Raw genomic sequence first — 20,426 nt, forward strand, 5'->3', positions numbered from 1 at the left:
AGGGGAAATCAGGGACAAAATTTTCCGCTTTTAAAGTATTGTTTTCGTTTAAAGAAATGCTATTCTTAGCGAAAGTTCGATTTAAGCGGAAAGTGTCGTCCTTGATTAGCCTGTGTGGACTGCTTTGGCTAATCTGGGACGACACGATACGCAAATGTATTTCGCTCCGTTTTCACAACCAAGGCTCATTTGAACAAGTCCATGCATAAAACTAAATTTCTGGACCATGAACATGCTGTATACCCGTGTGCCCTGAATGTTAAGTAGTATATTGGTTAATAATACATTCTTGTTCTCTGATTATAATGATTTTAAGTTTATGTAAACCGTTTTAAGGGAAGGATCTCCAAATTTTGACACCACCAGGAAACGCTGGAAAAGAAGAGCAGGACAAAAAGCACGGTCAGAAGCGATCTTAACAGCCAAGCTATTCCCAAGAGCCTTGGCTCTGTATTTTCTCGTTAATTTATACGACAAGGCCGACTTTCCTATGATATCTCTTATGATCGTTTTCCAAACATGTTTCTCAGAGTAAGGTCAGCTGTGTATGGTGAGCAGGTCGTAATCTGTGTATGAATTTTCTCTAGATCAGAAGAATCCCCTTTGATGCACGCCTCAGTTGAGTCTTTGTGTTGTGGACTTGTAGTATAGGTCCGGTCTGTGAAATCCTGCATCGCACTGTTGTGCTCGGATGTTGCAAATAGGGTCCCAGGGGTTTGCATTTCCTCGGTCATTCCACTTCCGCGAGTTAGACCACGTGTGCTCTATAAAACATCATCAATGTTTGCTCAATGACAAGATCACGTCCTAGCCCAGCCCAGCACTGATGGCACCTACGAACAACATGAAAACCAATACCGAACTTTCGATAAACGTCCCGGTGAGTTTCTTCTAGGTTGCTTATTTGCTGCAGATACATAAAGTTATAAGCAGATTGCAGGTTATTTACCCAGCTGGATCAAAGATGGATAGCAAATCGGGCACTGCCTGCTAATGCATCAGCCAAGATCCAGTAGGATATGCTTTAATCAACACCATTGAATTGTTAATCATCAGCTGATAATTCAGCCATACGATGCTTGTCTTTGAGGTCTGGGTAAGTACATGTTTCTTCTTCTCTGTAGCCCTCTCGAGTTTGATCAAAATCGCATTATATGTATCATCTGCTTGCGTCGTTTTGTCCCTAAGAAGGGAACAGTACAAATCCTTGGCATGATCCAGCAGTATCTGAATGTCTTGATCTTCCTGGGTCATTTATGCTGTAAGCTGGCTGTGTATGCACTTTTCAACAAGAAGATGGTCCCGTGACTCTGGACAGCATTTCGTGTCACAATGTGCACAATTGCATTTTCTCCATTGACAGCCTCAAGTATGTGTTTGAGACCGTTTTCTTCCATGAGGGATCCTTTGCCCCCCCCCCAAAAAAAAAATAAAAAAATTCTGAACAACCTTTTCAACTACTGTGTGGCGCATCAATGATGATTTCGGCAGCCCTCCAATACAAGGCTTGGTCAAACGTTCCAATGGTGTGAAGGTTGTGGCAAGGTTGCAAACTAAGGCTTATGTTGACAGAATGCACGCTTTGTCCCTAATGTTCCTATTAATCATAGGCAAGAACTTGACTTACAACAGCTCAGGTTACTGGCTTTCCCGATGCAAGATACGCGTTTCACATAACAAGCATCACGTCAAAAGTAATAGACTTGTGGTATTTCGTATTGTGTCGTTGGACGCCATGTGATATTTCTGTGTAACATAATACACTTAAAGTATGTCTGACAATCTTAATGTGTTCTTTGCCCCTCGAAACCTCGGTATAGACAGCAAAATCATCAAATGTGAGTGGATAGTTACATAGTTATGATCATTAATGGGTTTTGGGGGCAATCTTCGTGGCCATTTTGGACGCCATGTTGGATTTGTGTGTTTTAAAATAAACTTAAACAATGTCTGATGATCTTAATGTGTTCTTTGCCCCTTGAAACCTTTGTATAGCCACACAAAAAATCAAATTTGAGTGGATATATACATAGTTATGATCATTAATAGGTTTTGGCGGTCATCTTGGCGGCCATCTTGGCGGCCATTTTAGACGCGATGTTGAATTTGTGTGAACAATTGTAAACTTAAACATTTGTGATGATATTTATGTGTTATTTGCCCCATAAAACCAAGGTATAGACACCAAATTCATAATATTTGTGTGGATAGTTACATAGTTATGATTAAAAATAGGTTTTGGTGGCCATTGTTTAATATCCAAGAATAATACTGGTGTCTGTACGCTGACAAAGAGAGCAGGTAAACTGAAGATCAACAATGGCCAAGATGTAAGTTGTTTTTACAACAGCTAGCATACTCAAATAAAGCGATATACACTTGAGCATCCACCAACACAGTATAAGCACTTTTTCAAAATACATTAATTGAAATTCATGTTTTCAGTTTGATAACAAGACAACAATGAATGATTAAAAATAATTGTTGTAACATAAGCGTAAGGTCATATGTGGAAATGTTTTATATCTGGATATGCAAGAAAACTACGCTTATGGTAATATTTATACTTCAGTAATTGCAGTAAGGAATATGGTTAAGATTGGAAAAGAAGTCAATTATCAGCAAGTTGTTAACCATATATGACGCAATCAATTGGGATTACTAGTATGTTGAGTCCACATTTGGAATTGGAAACATTAAATTAGGCCCAAGTCGTTGCACCTCAAATTTTATAACCAACAAAAAAGAAGTCTTGTCAACGAATTTCAGTTTTATAAATATTAGGGAGGAAGGCTAACAAAGATGTACTATTTTTACAAGTTATTGTATTTTTCAGTTGGAGAAAATCACCGACGTTCAGAAAAGGGATCAGTTCTTGGCAAAGTTCGGGGACTGGCTGGCTGACAGGGGGATCCACCCTTATAGAATGGCCGTGGCGGACAAGGGGTCCATGAAGGAGATGGTTATAAAGTACCACGTCTTTTATAGGTAACTAGCTTCTGCCAGTTTTTTACATATCAACTCTAGCTTCTCATATAAAAGAAAAAACGTGTTTCCAAATGGGGATAAAATATAAAATTTCTGCAAAATCTACCAATATGATGAGAAACATTTAAAAAGCAAAATGCACTGTGCTGGAAATGAAACTGAAAGTTTATATATAGGAATAAACTCAAATTCTGCTGTGATTAAAGTGATTTTATGTACAAACTTTACCAGGTTTGTCTTGGTATAGATGATTTTAGGTTCTTGTCATGCCTTTTCCTTTAAAATAATAACTATAGGGAATTTTTTAACAAAAAACACCAACTATTCATTTTCTATGAACACTTACAAATGTTGACTTTTTTCAAATTTTCTAAATTTTCAGACCAAATCTGTAAACAAAAAGCTCACAACAAGGCTTCACAACATTCCGCTTACTTAAATGGCTTTTAAGCACACATGCCATAGATTAAAAAAAACAATATCAAAAATATACATATGATAAAAAACAAACTTTAAATAAAAAAATGAAGGATTATTAAAACCCAAGCGAACAAGAATATCAAAAGCCTTGATTACAAGGTAAAATCCCATGTGCAATATATATAACAAACTTGTCCAAGAATCAATGTGATAACTGTTACAAATCAAACAATATATTTATTTCTAACGTTGATTTATATAAAGAAGTGAAACTCCAGAAGCTGAAGCAGCATTGCATTATATCAAAATACATTAAACTTGTACAAACAAATTAATAGCAAAAACTGTTTGTTTCAATTACAGAACATCATCCGAGATTGCCCAATTTAAGGATGGGATGGATGACGTATGCGGCATGTGGGGGATGGTAACAAAACATGCCAGTGTATTCCAACCGCTGTTTTGCAATCTTCCTAAACCTCTAATGAAACAGGAGATGGACAGAATCCTTCGGTATGATTTCAGTGAACTCGGTTCTAATGCCAGGACGTCTGAAGATGAGACTGTCTACGCATGGGAGCTCTTTTTGCAGGACATTGAAGGTTTGCTTTATTTATTTGGTGGTAAAGTCAATTATCAATAGCATTTACTGATACACAGACGCGCAGTTAAATTAAACATTCGTTCATATCTACATGCAAAACAAGTGCCATGGAACTATCGTTTTCAGAATCAGTTGAAACACATTTAATAATAAAGTTACCCCTTTTCAACATCTATTCTGACATTATTTTCCTTTGTTTGCCTGTCCGTCCTTCAGTAAATGTTATCTCTTCATAGCTTCAAAAGTATTTGGCACTGAGTCGCCAAAATTTACAGGGTTTTTTGTGTGTAGTATCACAGCTAGAATTTTGCATTTACTTTGGATCAAGTATTGTTGCTGAACAAAAATGCTTAATAATTCTTGTCAAACCGTCAATGCTATAGATAAGATTGCAATATTGACGTGTTTTTTTTTAATTCTAAGATATGTTGTTAAACAAGTCAGTAAAAATATTTCATGTTATGACATTTAGTTTCCTTAATATTTTACAAAGTATATATGTTTCCAAATGAAATTAAAAACAGATTTGAAAAATGAATTTCACGTTGGTTTGAAAGGTCTTGGTAATTTAAAATAATGTTAAGTTAAAAAAGACACTGATATATTCACATTAATGACACTTTTCTTGAAAATCTTTCAAAAGCATAGTTATTTAAAGTGCATAAAAGGGATGCCCGAGCTAAATTAAAAGTTAATCTGATTATATCTTCTGATGTGATGGTTTATGTTTTGGTGCCGTTTAAAGACAGAAAAAGTAAACAAATAATAATGTTAACCTTCATAAACAAGCGTAATAAAGGATTATCTGGCGGTGAGAGACAGTGAATGTGAACAATGTAAAAACATACGGCTGTTTAGAACTAGTTATATAATGTTACAATGCATGTTGCATGCCTTGATTAATATTTAACACATAACAATTTATAATTCAGATGGAATTGTTCCCACAACCATGGCAGAATTGCTGTCGTTCATTTCCGGAGCGTTACCACCCTGTGGCTTTCAAAAGCCGATTGAGATACATTTCTATATGCAAGAAGACGGAGTGACCCGTCTTCCATATGCATCGAGATGTTTTCTGGACTTGTGGCTGCCTAAAGGACAGACACCCGAGAGCCCATCTACCCTTCTATTGAAGAGTGTTAATGAGTCGATGGAATTTTTTAAAATATGAAAATTGCTCTAAACAAAAGGTTAAACTACAAAACCATACTCTACTCATCTACCTATGTTCTGGGGGCATATTAAAATCGCACCGTTCGTAAGTCCGTCCGGAGTAGTTTCCACTCAATAAATAAAGTAGTTTTCCTCTGATCTTCACCAAACTTGGTCAGAAGTTGTATCTAGATGATGTAAAGGCCAAGTTCGAAGAAGGGTCATGCCAGGTCAAAAAAACTGTCACTGTGTAACGTAGTGGGTTTTAAACATTCAGCATGGTTTCCGCTCAATAAGACAAGTAGTTTTTTATCCGATCTTCAACAAACTTGGTCAGAAGTTGTATCTAGTTGATTTCTAGGACAAGTTCGAAGATGGGTCATGCCGGGTCAAAAACTAGGTCATGGGGTCACGTAGTGCGTTTTAAACATTCAGCATGGTTTCCGCTTAATAAGTCAAGTAGTTTTCATCCGATATTCACCAAACTTGGTCAGAAGTTGTATCTAGATGATGTCTAGGCGAAGTTTAAAGATGGGTCATGCTTGGTCAAAAACTAGGTCACGGTTTTACTTACTGCGTTTTAAACATTCAGCATGGTTTCTGCTCAATAAGTCAAGTAGTTTTCATCCGATCTTCACCAATCATGGTCAGAAGTTGTATCTAGATGATCTCTAGGACAAGTTGAAACATGGGTCATGCCGGATGAAAAACTAGGTCACGGGGTCACTTAGTGCGTTTGAAACATTCAGCATGGTTTCTGCTCAATAAGTCGAGTAGTCTGCACCCGATCTTCACCAAACGTGGTCAGAAGTTGTATCTAGATGATCTGTAGGCCAAGTTCAAACATGGGTCATGCTGGTTCAAAAACTAGGTCACAGGGTCACTTAGTGCATTTTAAACATTCAGCATGGTGTCCGCTAAGTAATTCATGTAGTTTTTATTCGATCTTCACCAAACTTGGTCAGAAGTTGTATCTAGATGATTTCTAGGACCAGTTTGAAAATGCGGCATGCCGGATGAAAAACTAGGTCACGGGGTCACGTAGTGCGTTTTAAACATTCAGCATGGTTTCCGCTCAATAAGTCAAGTAGTTTTAATCCGATCTTCACCAAACGTGGTCAGAAGTTGTCTCTAGATGATCTCTAGGCAAAGTGTAAAGATGGGTCATGCCGGTTCAAAAACTAGGTCACGGTGTCACTTACTGCGTTTGACACATTCGGCTTGGTTTCTGCTCAATAATTCAAGTAGTTTTAATCCGATCTTCACCAAACGTGGTCAGAAGTTGTATCTAGATGATCTCTATGCCAAGTTGAAACATGGGTCATCCCGGGTCAAAAACTAGGTCACGGTGTCACTTAGTGCGTTTGAAACATTCAGCATGGTTTCTGCTCAATAATTCAAGTAGTTTTCATCCGATCTTCACCAAACGTGGTCAGAAGTTGTCTCTAGATAATCTCTAGACTAAGTTGAAACATGGGTCATGTCGGGTTAAAAACTAGGTCACGGGGTCACTTAGTGCGTTTGAAACATTCAGTATGGTTTCTGCTCAATAATTCAAGTAGTTTTCGTCCGATCTTCACCAAACGCGGTCAGAAGTTGTCTCTAGATGATCTCTAGGCCAAATTGAAACATGGGTCATGCCGGGTAAAAAACTAGGTCACGGTGTCACTTAATGCGTTTGAAACATTCATCATGGTTTCTGCTCAATACTTTAAGTAGTTTCCATCCGATCTTCACCAAATATGGTCAGAAGTTGTCTCTAGATGATCTCTAGGCCAAGTTGAAACATGGGTCATGCCGGGTCAAAAACTAGGTCATGGGGTCACTTAGTCCGTTTTAAACATTCAGGTTATGCTTTAATGCAGTGACAAATATCCGTGTCGTGTGGACATATTTCTTTTTTTATTATTATTTACATTTTTTATGCACACATGCACATGTATGTATGTATGTTTTAAGATTCTCACTAAAGTGAGACCATTTTGGTGGATTTGTACAAACTTGTGTGTTTGGGCGTGCATGTTAAATTGATAAATTATTGGTTATCTACTAGATGACAATTAAGGCTTTCTTTAATGAGAGTGCATACAGAAAATAATTAAAAAAAACAATAATTTGTCTGTTTAAGGAAAAAAACATGAGATATTATCACAGCCAGTTTATTGTCTTGTAAAAGCTTTTACATAATTTGTGTTTATATTGTGACAATTTGTTCTTGTTTTGTATAGTTTGTGGGTTTTTTTATCAAAGTCAATAACTTAAGCACTCTTAAAGATATTAAAATCAAATTAGGAATAGTTTGTCACCGTCATAAAATTAATTGGATTTAAGTTATATTCCTTGACTAATAAATAATTCTGTTATTCCCCTTACAAAATAAAGAAAAATAAATCTCTAGTTTTTTCAAAGACACAGATTTTTAAATTACGAATTTTGTTGTTCCTAATCTTCCTGATGGCCAAGTCCCTTTTGGCTTTGCATATGTACGGTTTAATTATTGCTGTTTTCAGTCAACAAATGAGTTCTCTGACCAACACCTATCGTAGTGTGTCAAGTACATGACTGCGCTCTGACCCTATAATTGTTTCAGAATTAATGTTAAGTTGATTTATGTTTGTACTTAAATCTAATTGGATAAAATTAGTTATTTAGTTTATTTTTAAGTATGTGATTCAGTCTGTGATTTATTGTTATACAAAATAAAAATATTTTTAAAAATGCAAATAGTCTTAAATTATCACTTGCCAATGAACTTAGAATGTGGATACAGAATATGTCAAATTTCTACATATCTGTTGTCATGCTTCTTACTGTCCATTGCTGAAATTCAGTGTTGCCAATTATCTGTACATTTTAATATAACATTTTTCATTGAAAACAAGAGTTTGGTAGATCCCGAAAGGTCTCATCTGAAGCCACTGACTTTTGGTTAGCGTATTCACTTGCATGACTCCTTTGTAACCTCGTAAATAATAGGAACCAAGATCGGCGAAGCCTTTAGCTGCCTCCTAATTATGTGTGTATTTTGAAGTTTATGAGATCCTCCCGCGCCTGAGGCAGCATTATGTGAGGACCCGGAGTGTCCCAGCACTCCTACTTACTTTGCTCAATAGACGCAAGAAAGTTGGGACGAGTTTTTGAATAATAGCTGCAGTGTCTTGCTATTTATTGGTTACTAAAAGATTTTCAATTTTTGATGTGGTTTTCTATCGGGGTGGGGGAGCCAGAGTGCCCCGAGGAAACCCCACCTGTCCGGTATGGTGACCACCAACCAAACTCACATTATTCCGGGTACGGGGAATGAACGGGTTAGTTGAGAAGCGCGTGTACCGGACAATCCAATACTGTTTAGTACAACTTAACACGCATATTTGTGCAACATTTTGTTAAACATGGAAGCGTAACGACTTTAAATTTGAAGAAATTAGCATCAATTAAAAGTGCTTTGATATATTTTCACGGATGCAATGTGATACTGTTATGTTAAGAATTGAGAAAACATCAAAACGCACGCGCTACACGTGCGACGTGACCTATTGGGCAATGTTTAAATTTCCAACCCTTAGTAACAGAACATTGTGTGAATAAAAGGATTCCGTTACTGCTAGGTAGATGATATTTTTACACAAATGCACTTTACTTAAACACATTCATTACATTAATTAGCTGCAATATTAAAATATGAGAAATTTGATTGAAGCAAAATAGCATTGTCAGAAAAAATAAAACCCGAAACGGGTATCGAACTCATGACTTGAATCAAAACGTATCGACGTTACGATCGGAAGATATCGTATGACAGGTCACGTCCAAATGACATCAACAATACAGTTATCAGTCCTGCTGAGTCACACTAGTGAAATTGCTTTTTTCAAGTTTAGCGATTTTTTTGGTAAGGAGATAGTTTTCAAACAGATCTTTGAGAATAAATCATGTACAGTAAATTGTAGGTGGATGACAATGGATGTACAGTGGTACCCTAGGCGATCAAACAGCCATTGTTCACGTTAATTAAATTTGTCTGATTGTATTGATAGAAATGTTCAGATAGATGAATGGGCTTGACCAGGCGCGTAAACGTTTTAAAGATGAAATTGTTAAGTTTGCAATTTAAATGTATTTTCCGAAACTAAACTTTTGTTTTAATAACGAAAGACACATATTTATTCATTCACATGGCTGTTATTATATTGACCGTTTTTCCCATAATTTTACACATTGTTTCATTCATTAAAGGAGTATGCGTTTGTTATAAAATGAGCACGTACCCATTTAGAAAATCTAAGCTTAATCTTTTTTATGTCCCCCACCACTATAGTGGGGGACATATTGTTTTTGCCCTGTTTGCAATATTGAAGATAGCAACTTCATATTTGGCATGCATGTGTATTTCATTGAGCTGCACATTTTGAGTGGTCAAGGTCATCCTTCAAGGTCAAAGGTCAAATATATAGCTTCAAAGCAGCGCAGAAGGGGACATAGTGTTTCTGAAAAACACATATCTTGTTTTCAATTTTGTAAAGGAGGTCGTAAATCGTGACCATCTATACTCGTCCAGGCAACATATGATGTAACGCATAAAAATATTTTTATAATACATATGACCAGTTTGGGACTTGAGTGACTATTAAAGTTATCCCCGCAACGCCTATTTGGTCAAGAATAAATGACGTTTGCTTATTCTGTTTGTAAAAGTGTTGTTAACAACACAATACCAGTTGATCATAGGTCAAATTTAATTTTTGTTAAGTTAATGAAGCACGATTTGAAAGTAAAACTGACCTTTCCAACAACTATATTCATACTTATTTTTGGGAGGACTTTATGCAAATACATCACTTTATTGAGTATGGATGAAGCTGTTTTTCCAAAGTACGTTAGTTCTTATGTTTAGACAATTTGTGATGAGCACATTCATATCTAACGGGCATTAGAGTTCGATTTCCAAGTTTCATATTTTGGAAGTGTCGCCGTAATGCATTCTTAAAAAATTGCTGATATTTGGTAAACGCGCATTAGCTTCCGTTTTATGCCAATCGTACAGCACATCGCATTTTACTGTTACCTCAAACGAAAAATAGTCTGTCACTGAAAATTGCTTTGGTAAAATGTAAAGTATATCGTGCAAGAGTTCACTAAATGAAATGTGATAAGAATATAGAATCCGAAATTATCAGAATTGCCCTATTTTGCTTAGGACGTGTATAGTCGATGTATCGAAAAAAATGAATGTCTGGTGGATAAACTTCTTTACGTGGCAACATGATTACTTTCACATATTTTATTTGAAATACAACACAGATTACTGATCTGAATTCTGATTCTCTGCAACATGCTGCCATGTCAATCTCCGTAACCGCTACAATGTGATTCTCTGCACTCCACAATGACGGAAAGCGGTACATTTGTTCTGGTCGACCAAATGGCACGTTATTATTAGACGAACGTCTAATGTGGTGATTGTTCCACATTTGAAAGGCCCGGTCAAGTTCGTCCTGTAACGTAAAATATATCGATTATATTAAAGAGATATCAGAAGGGAGTACATATTTTGCATAGCTCTATTGTGGTGCATTGCAGTGCTGCTTCGAATCCTGGTTCCGTACGAGAATAGCCAAATCCATGATCAATAAAAATTGTGTTGTGAAGACACTGTTAAACGTCTCAACAAAAAATAGTCCTTATCGTTAACCATACTGTATGCCGAAGCTATGTATCTTGTTGTTGTTGTTTTTAAATAAAATATATTTTAATGTATGGATAAACATTATGATTGCAATGTGCAAATGAATTTTTTTTAATGTTCTAGAAGGCATGATAATATTTACTCCAAGAAATGTTTGCTAAATTTAATATCGGCGGTGTTACGAAGAAATGGAATTATAACATAAGAAAGGACTGGACGGATCCACATACGGACAGACAGAAAGACGGACAAATCTTACTGCTGACTGATCCAACTAAAACTTGTACTGTGGGCAGTACTATTTGTAAATTGTATAGCCTTAGTTTAAATAAATCAAAGCACAAACTAACATCTTTAAACTTGTTCGACATGCGGGCACTTTCTTTTTGGTACACATCTAGGAGGACATTTTTAACAAATCGTTTTCCACGTTATATAAACAATTACAATATTTCTATATACATTTTTTAAATGAAATATTAAAGCTTCTCAAGAAAATGCATGTATTTATATTAGATAACTCAAATAAACGTACATAGCCTTAAACTTTATGTAGTCTCATGAACGAATATAGTTGGAAGCATTTAAATGGTAGGGAATGAAATATCAAATTTTGGAAATAAAAATAACGTTAAATTTGACGATTCGTAAAAAAGTGCAATGCGGGTCTCGTTGAATGTCGCGTGTATTATTTTAGCAATTGAACGTGATGATCGTTGTACAAAAAAGTCGTCTGGTTCCGATGACAAATCCCCGCCCCAACTCCCCCCCCCCCCCAAAAAAAAAAAGAGAACGTGTCGATTCATGTGATTATTTTTATTTATTTATTTTATTTTATGATTATTTTATTTTATTTTTTTATTTATTATTATTTTTTATTTTATTTTTTATTTTATTTTATTATTTTTTTTTTTGGGGGGGGGGGGAACGAAAGACCTTTTTTATATGTAGTTCAAGCTTGTAATTATCATAAATAATTGTACATTCATAATTGTATACTGTGCATAAAAACATTCAACAACGGCATCAAAATGTGTGTCTGCACTCCAGCATAATGTATGGGGTTGGGTGGTAAAAGATAGGGTATGTCAATTCACTGGAACCTGACAACTTTCTTTTGCCTAACGAGTATGTGTAATATTGGATTTTTACCTGAATTAATGCAAGGAAACAAAACTGGACTAAGCTTCTGTCCAGAAAGTCTCGCTGAAACTGCCAATATCCTGTAGGTGTCTTAACTGTTCGATCCAGTATTGCATATGGTGTCGTCTCAGGTAACCCCGCCAACTTTTGATTCTTTGATTTGCTGTACTGTCTCCATCTATATAAGCTCTATCATGGTCAGAAGAATCGCGTCTGAAAAATGTTTGAAAATTTCGGGCGTGTCCATTCTCTGTCCCGTAATCTCCGCGAACAAAACGAGGACTTCCATCATGTATTTTTACAGCCTCGAGATAGTACCCACCGATTACCCTGCGGTTAGTATTTGTATGATACACATTGAGCCAAATCAAACGTCTGGAGAAGCCACATATGCACCCGCTTATACAGAGTCCAAACGGCTTTAGTTTATCGTAGCCATCAAAGTGCCAAATGAAGTTTGGACCAGCAGCATAATATGCACGCCTGCGGATACTTTTTGATCTCCTCAGAGACACGCCTACTGGGTCCAAGTGTAATAAAATGATACGCACATCTTTCATTCGTACATTCAATCATACGATATCCATGCAGTTGACCGGATTGAAGAAGTTCGTTTTGTATAAAATGAGTTACGCTAGCCATGTTTGAATACTGTCTTCTTTTCAGTCCTAATTCAATTAATTTTCTTTTCAAATGGCGAATACGTATTTGAACACCATAGTCCATTCTCAATACATGCTGAATTTCCCAGTTTTTTCAAACCCTTTTCAAACAAATCACATAGTATTTCCATTTTTTGATAATCAATGGCTGATCTGATGCGTATTATCATTGGTGAGCTATGACGTGCGCATGTCATAGCTATGACGTGCGCACATCATAACTATGGCGTGCGCACGTCATAGATATGACGTGCGCACGTCATATCTATCACGAGCACACGTCATATCTATCGCGTGCGCACGTCATAGCTATGACGTGCGCACGTCATAGCTACGACGTGCGCACGTCATAGAGACTGTTAAAAAATATTTCCTATGCCCCCTTTATGCCACTCTATGAAGTGATCACGTCATAGAGACTGTTATATAAAATATTTACTATGTCCCCTTTATGCCACCGTATTCTACGTATTTGAACAGATACAGATATGTTTAAACTTGACATTCAATAATATACTTAGATCCAAGACAAATTTGTCCAGTTTACGAATATATATACAGGCATATAAATGACAATAATATACATATATTGTTCTAAATGAAGAATTGTGTAGTAAACTGAAGTCAGACGTGCTAAATTCCATGTCATATTAAACAGTATCATATTATGAGAAAATTACAGTTAAAATATCATTCTTTATTTTAAGATTTAAGTCTAAGAAATGGTTGGTCAATACGGGCACAGACCACCGAATTATTCAAATATAATGTGCGTTAAACACAAACACTGGTTATAAATATGGTATTTATACAAAAATATTTAACACTGTAATATTTATACCTATTAAATTTTAATAATATTCATCATCGCCATCATCATTATCGTCAGTATTGGCATAAGCATCATACAGTTTGTGAAAAAAACTATGTACATTAAGTAGTGCGCATGCGTACCAGTGTCTACGGCAGCAGCGTTCGTTCTCCTTGTGTTTCCGGTGCTCCTCCATCAGTTCCATCTTTTTCTCCACGCTCATGTTCTCATAATCGTCCGGCATCGTCATGCCATCGTCCATGTCCTTGCTGTCCGCGGCTTCCGGAAGTGGCATGTCGTCTTTTGGTGGTGGCGGTGGACCGTTGTGGCGGCACTCACAGTGATAGTCCTTCACCTCGCTCGAGTCGTGATCGGGGCGCTGGTGCATGTGGGCGACGCACAGCCATTTTGAGGGACATGGAGAACAGACTGGCTAACATGTTTTCTTTTTCATGTCATTTGATGTTACACTGACAAAAATATTATATTTTGATTAATATGAAAAACAGAAAAAGATGGCAGCGAATAAGTAAAAGAAAAAGACATGTTTTATTTTACTTTTTACTTCCCGGAGTTCAAATCCAGGTTTTTTTAAACAAAACTCTATCGCGTTATGTATAAGAGAAGTGGGCAATAAGTGAGTTGGGAAATATGAGCGAATGTTAAAACTATGCATGTATTGCGCATATGGTCCAATAAATGCATTAAACCACTTGATGGAATTATCTTTATGTAGGCAATTATCCAAAATCGATGCAAGTCTTTCAAATTCGTATTATGCATGAGTTATCATTAAGGAGATCTGTGAAAATGTTTCTTAAAACGGTATTGACTAAATGTAATTGTCAATAAATGACTGAGTAAAAAATTATCCCATAACAATACATGTGGAGAAAAACCCGCATATTTATTAACATACATTACAGGACGAAATCCTATACTACAATAAACTCTATCCAATGCACCGTTCAAGACCGAAGCTAGCCGAAAATATGTAAAATACATTATGCCACATATCTGCACTCGTTAGCATCAATTTCAGTCCTTAGTTAAAACGTGATCAACATGTTTCGCATGGGTAACTATTAATGTTATTAAGCGCACGGCGGTTAAACGGGTGTTTTAAAGGGATCGTCAACCAGATTGACGAAAAAACACAAGTTTTAAAATACCGTATTTTTTATATACCGTATATAAATTGATTAAAGGGACCGATTAACGAAAAAGAAAAGTTTTAAAAAAACGTATTGATTTAAATATCACGACTGGTATATTACATTACTTGAAAAAAGTTGTTCAAAAAAAGTTTTCATATTTTCAGTATATTCGGTTAAAATTTAACTGCGTATATGTACTAGGTAACTACCAGTTAACTATAAATAACGCAAGTAGATTCGTCATCATCGTCAAGTGGTAAACCCAGGAAAGCAAATTGTGCATGCGTAGTGAATTGTATATATTTTGTATATAAAATGATCAATCTACTTGCGTTATTTATAGTGCGAATATCGTTATGTCACCTATTTTCGCGATGTAGGCCTACTTTCGATTTCACATCGCGAAATTTTATTACCGAATATACTAAAAATATGAACTTTTTTCAAGTAATGTTATATACCAGTCGTGATATTTTAATCAATATAAACTAATAATTGTAAAAATAATACGTTTTTTTTAACTTTTCTTTTTCGTTAATCGGTCCCTTTAATCAATTTATATACCCAGTGTTAAATCGTGATGGATATATCTATATTTAGATCCCATGTTCTTTTTTTTTCAATGTCTTATGACAGGCCTTGTAAATGGAGATCGATGTTTACAGCCTGCATTGATATTGTATATTGCATTTAATTTTATGACAAACATAAATTATTTATCATCTAACCATTTAGAATAAAAACAAACACGATTGTCTAGGTGTCATGACAAGCAGGATATTTAATTTGACAGGGCTTTCTTCACATAAATGCAAATAGTAATGCCACTGACGACCGTATGTCTGCAATTTGCAACAGAGATCAACCCCAATGGCACCGCTAAATTGAAGAGTCGAGACATCAGTAAACGTTGCGACATCCTTCCAATATATTTTAGACCTGAAACGATATTAAATCAATTCTTTAAGACGTTCGTTACACGTATAATTCAACCGGCACATTTGTGGCATGCGAAAAGTGCAATATTATTAATACACATCAGACGGTTAGCCTAAACTCCAAATCACACCAGCGCACAATTTAACTACACCATTCAAAAGCGCAAGCCCATGGGCACCATGGACAGAACAACCCGCCCGCCCCCATCGATGCCCAAAGCGCACACAGGCCGCCCCAAATGCCCATCCACCACGCTAATCGCAAAAAGTGCACAAAACGGAACAAAAGTTTGTAAGAAACAGCTGCGATATTTGCAAAATATATCCACAACCAACAACCAAAAGAAGTGCACATGACTTCATGTACACCCCAATTAATAATCAATAGTAATGAACCATTCAAGTTTAACTGCGAGCGGGATACGCAACCCTACTGCCATTTGTCTTTTTATTTCTTTTTTTTCTTTTAATGGCAGGGGGTGTATGAGGACCCATGGCTCAAGACCGGTGTCTAGGTGACTTCATCAATTCCTGAAACCTCTTATGTTAGAATCTCGAAGAATCAGCTAATACTATATCGTAAACATTTAAGTATTCTTTTATAAAACCATGTACACAGAACTGAGAAAATTTTAAGTATAGCACGCATACTCGTTAATGTCAGGAACCAATGTCCTCTTCTATCTCAAGTCACCCGTATGCTGACATAAAACTCACTGAAACACATAAAACATAGTATAATTCTTTAAACAAACAGAGCCAAATAAATAAAACGATTTCAATTACGTCTACTTTCTATCAACCTGTGTACGAGGAAATCTTGATTTCCGCACAATTGGACATGTATCACTTTCAAAACCTACCACCATGAGTAAGTCTTCTTCTGAATTGTATGTTAACCATACGCAGCCAAATGATATTTGACCTTCTTCTGGGGAAGGCTTGCACTGAAGTTAAGATTATCAACAATTCTGACATGTTTATCTCTCCCCCGGACGTTCGTCCGTCCGTCAATACGCACAATTGTTCACTAAAACTATCGACGCTGATATACGTGCATGAAAAAGAATAGTTTTTGATTGTGCAAGTTTTGGCGGAATTCTGACGCACTTCTCGTGTGTTTGTTTGCCACTATAGAATATTCACAAACATTATTTGAAGCAAAAATATCTTTAAAACTTAAACAAAAACCATCATTAAGCTTCAACGACGAACAAGTTATAACACCTTTTCCCACCATACTCATTAATGACGTTGATTTGAACATATTTTGATAATAAACAAACGTATGTCGTTTTAGCGAAAATTTTGCGTTTTAAACATTTTGTGTATTTTTACTATTTTATGAACTTACGCATACAATTACAAGAAGCTGTGTTGATATTAGTCTATGCTCACATTTTATTTTACGATTGGTTAAAGAAAAAATATTCACCTATGGCTACTCGTAGCTACGCCGCTCATTAATATATTTTTTCTAAAAACGTTTATAAAGCAATAAAATAAAATCCGATCATAAATAAAACTCAACAAATATTTTATATATAAGGTTGCCACGATCGAACAATGAACACTCACTGTTGAGTGTCGTTGGTCATGTTTTATTGATGAATCGCACAGGTTAAATATGAAACTATTAAAACAATGCACATTTTATGATCATCATCGCATGAAATTTCCCTTGAGCCACTTCCGGTCGGAGATCTGGTCACCACAGGCAGCCTTTCAACTGCCTACACCACCGTGCCGATGTACGGCGAAGGGCCGGGGAGGCTGATCTTCCCAGCGCCGCCAGAATACGCCATAGAGGAGAAGAAGACCGTCCTGCTATATGCTGGTTAGCCCGTCTAACAACGGTGTCCCGTCAGACATTTGGCAGTCACTTGTCAGGAATGTGTCAGTCATTTGTTTTTGCACTAATCAGACATTTGTTATGTCTTCATCCGGAGGATGGGTCCACATTTTTTTAAATAATTTAGACAATTAAGAAAATTCTGTGATTGTTGTTTTGCTATTTCGTTTAATACCCAAAGAAAACAATATTTACACTTTTCGTGCGTGTATGATTTCTTTATTTCAGCAAACAAGTTATTCATGTAGTAAGTTTGAATATTCAACACATTCTTTAAAAATTAGATGAACTCAAACTTATAATGGGAGAGCCAGGGTCAATTGATATATTTGGTATGAGTGAAACGTTTTCAACAGGTTCGATTATTGATACAGATCTATTAATTAACGACTTCGTTTTTGAACGTAAAGACAGGTCAAAAAAGGGCTGGTGGAGGACTCACATGTATCTCAAAAAGAACATAAGCTATGTCCGTCGCTTTGATCTAGAATCCTCGGACATTGAAACTATTTGGCTACAGGTAGTTATCGAAATTAATAAATCACATCTTCTATGCTTTTTCTACCGTGCCCCAAACAGTCCCCAGTCTTAAATAGATTCATTTGAGAAACAAATTTGTAGAATCATCAAATATAAATTCGTCAGCTATTGGCGATTTTAACATTGAATTTTCTTCACCTAATAAATTAAATAATACAAAATGGGCACAAACTGTACTTGATTTCGGACTCACACAACTGGTTCAATATCCAACAACAGTAACAAAAACGTCATCAAAAATAATTGATCATGTATACACAACATCAATATCTTGCGTATCAGAAGTTAACGTTCCAGAAATAGGCCTCAGTGACCACTATCCAATCACGTGTACATTCCTTTGTAAACTTTAAAGTAAGTCTTTATCTGAACATGGACAAATAACTTATAGATCGTTTAAACATTTTGATGAAACAATGTTTCTACAAGATCTAGGTCAATATGATATGAATATTATAGAAACTACCAATGATCCGAATTTGGCCCTAATTACTATATACAATATATTAAACAAAGTATTATCCCAGCATGCGCCAATTAAAAGTAAGCGGGTTAAGGGCATGCATCAGCCTGGTTGGTATTCTAATGAAATAAAACAGGCTAGATAGATTAAAAAGGGATACATTTAAGGCTTGCAACAGGCTTGATCAGTATAAAAATGGCGAAACAAATGCAATTCCATAATTAAGAAAAATAAGAGAGCTTTTTTTTCAATAATGCTGTTAAAGAGAAGAAAGATATTAAACAATTGTGGCGATCTATCAAAAGCATATTAACTGATAGTGAAAATCAAAGAGCAATTTTACCTAATACATTAAACATAAACAATGCTAATGTTAGTGGGAGACAGCTTGTGGCTATTGAACTTAACAAACATTTTGTTAACATATCTCATATAATTAAGAAAACAGTTTTCAAACCTGAAAATTTTGAATATTTAAAAATTTTCTTAGATGAAAAACTGGGTAATCGAGAGTTCAAATAAGAATATATATCGCATATGGAAGTTCTTACATTTATTGATAAACTTAATCCTAATAAATGTAGTGGCTTAGACAGAATAGGACCTAATATCCTTAAACTTTGCAAAGATTATATCGTACAACCTGTTACGACATTAATAAATACTTCAATTTCAACTGGAATCTTTCCAGACTTACTTAAATTAGCAAGTGTCGTACCTCTCCATAAAGGAGGAGATAAACATGATCCAAATAATTTTAGACCTTTCTCTTTATTACCTACAATTTCTAAAATAATTGAAAGACGTGTAGCCATTCAATTAAATAAATAGTTAAAAGAAACCTGTATACTAAATGAACACCAATCGGGTTTTAGACAAAACCACTCATGCCAAACTGCTTTAATCAGACTCGTTGATTCATGGTTAAATTGTATGGACGATGGTTGTGTGATAGGAACTGTTTTTGTGGATTTCAAAAAAGCATTTGACTTATTAGACCACACCATTCTTCTGCACAAGTTAAAACTATATCATTTTTCGGATTCGTCTTTGAAGTTTTTTTAATCATATCTACAAAATCGTTTGCAACTAATTCGAGCAGATGGAGTAACATCAGACACATGATAAGTTCAGGTGTACCGCAAGGCTCTATTTTAGGACCGTTGTTATTTTAACTTTACGTGAATGATCTACCCTTAAAACAAACATCAGAATCTGACATGTATGCTGATGATGTAACATTCCACTGTAAAAGGAATAATATAACTATGATAAATTGCACACTTCAAGACGACTTACTAAGGTCACAAAATTGGTGTATGATAAATAATATGGCAGTCAACCCAGATAAAACTACTTGAATGACTATAGGATCACGCCAAAAACTTAAACATTCAGGAGATCTAAATTTGTTTGTAAATAACTCAAAAATAAAACATGTTGCAACCCAAAAACTTCTAGGTATCCGTATTGATAAACATTTAAATTGGAAGGCCCATGTTGATATAACGTGTTCAAAACTTGTTTCGAAATTATCACTGTTCAAGCGTATACAATTTTTTCTAACACCTGAGATGAAAATTATGTTCTATAATGCGTATGTAACACCAATTATTGATTATGGATGTGTCACATGGCAAAATACAAATACACAACTGTATTAGAGACATAAACAGAATATCAAAACTGCAAAGAAGGTTTTTAAGAGTGATATTACGTAACGACTTAAATATAAATGATTATGATTTATCACAAAAATATATAATGGCTTTCTTTTGAAAACAGATGTAAATATTTCACAGGTATAATTATTTACAAATCTCTTCATAATTTAACGCCCACATATATTGAAACCTTGATAAAACTGGTGAAAAACAATAATTACAATTTAAGATCGATATTAAACAATTATTTGACGCATAAACACCTCACTCAAACCTTTTAAAAAAGTCGTTTAGTTACTCTGGTATGGAAATATGGAACCACATACCGGTTAGTTTTCGCCAA

The 20,426-nt window shown here is 35.5% G+C and overlaps 1 protein-coding gene across 1 annotated transcript; it reads left to right on the forward strand.

Annotated features, from left to right (window-relative positions):
* Positions 1–826: 826 nt before the first annotated feature.
* On the forward strand, positions 827–5,186 carry LOC127878682 (uncharacterized). The gene is made up of 4 exons (XM_052425210.1): positions 827–880; positions 2,837–2,988; positions 3,772–4,010; positions 4,945–5,186. Exons 1-4 carry the CDS (start codon positions 827–829, stop codon positions 5,184–5,186), a joined length of 687 nt encoding a protein of 228 aa, XP_052281170.1.
* Positions 5,187–20,426: the final 15,240 nt, after the last annotated feature.

This window comes from Dreissena polymorpha, chromosome 4 (genome assembly GCF_020536995.1).
Source record: "Dreissena polymorpha isolate Duluth1 chromosome 4, UMN_Dpol_1.0, whole genome shotgun sequence".
In the NCBI taxonomy this organism is placed as follows: Eukaryota; Metazoa; Mollusca; class Bivalvia; order Myida; family Dreissenidae; genus Dreissena; species Dreissena polymorpha.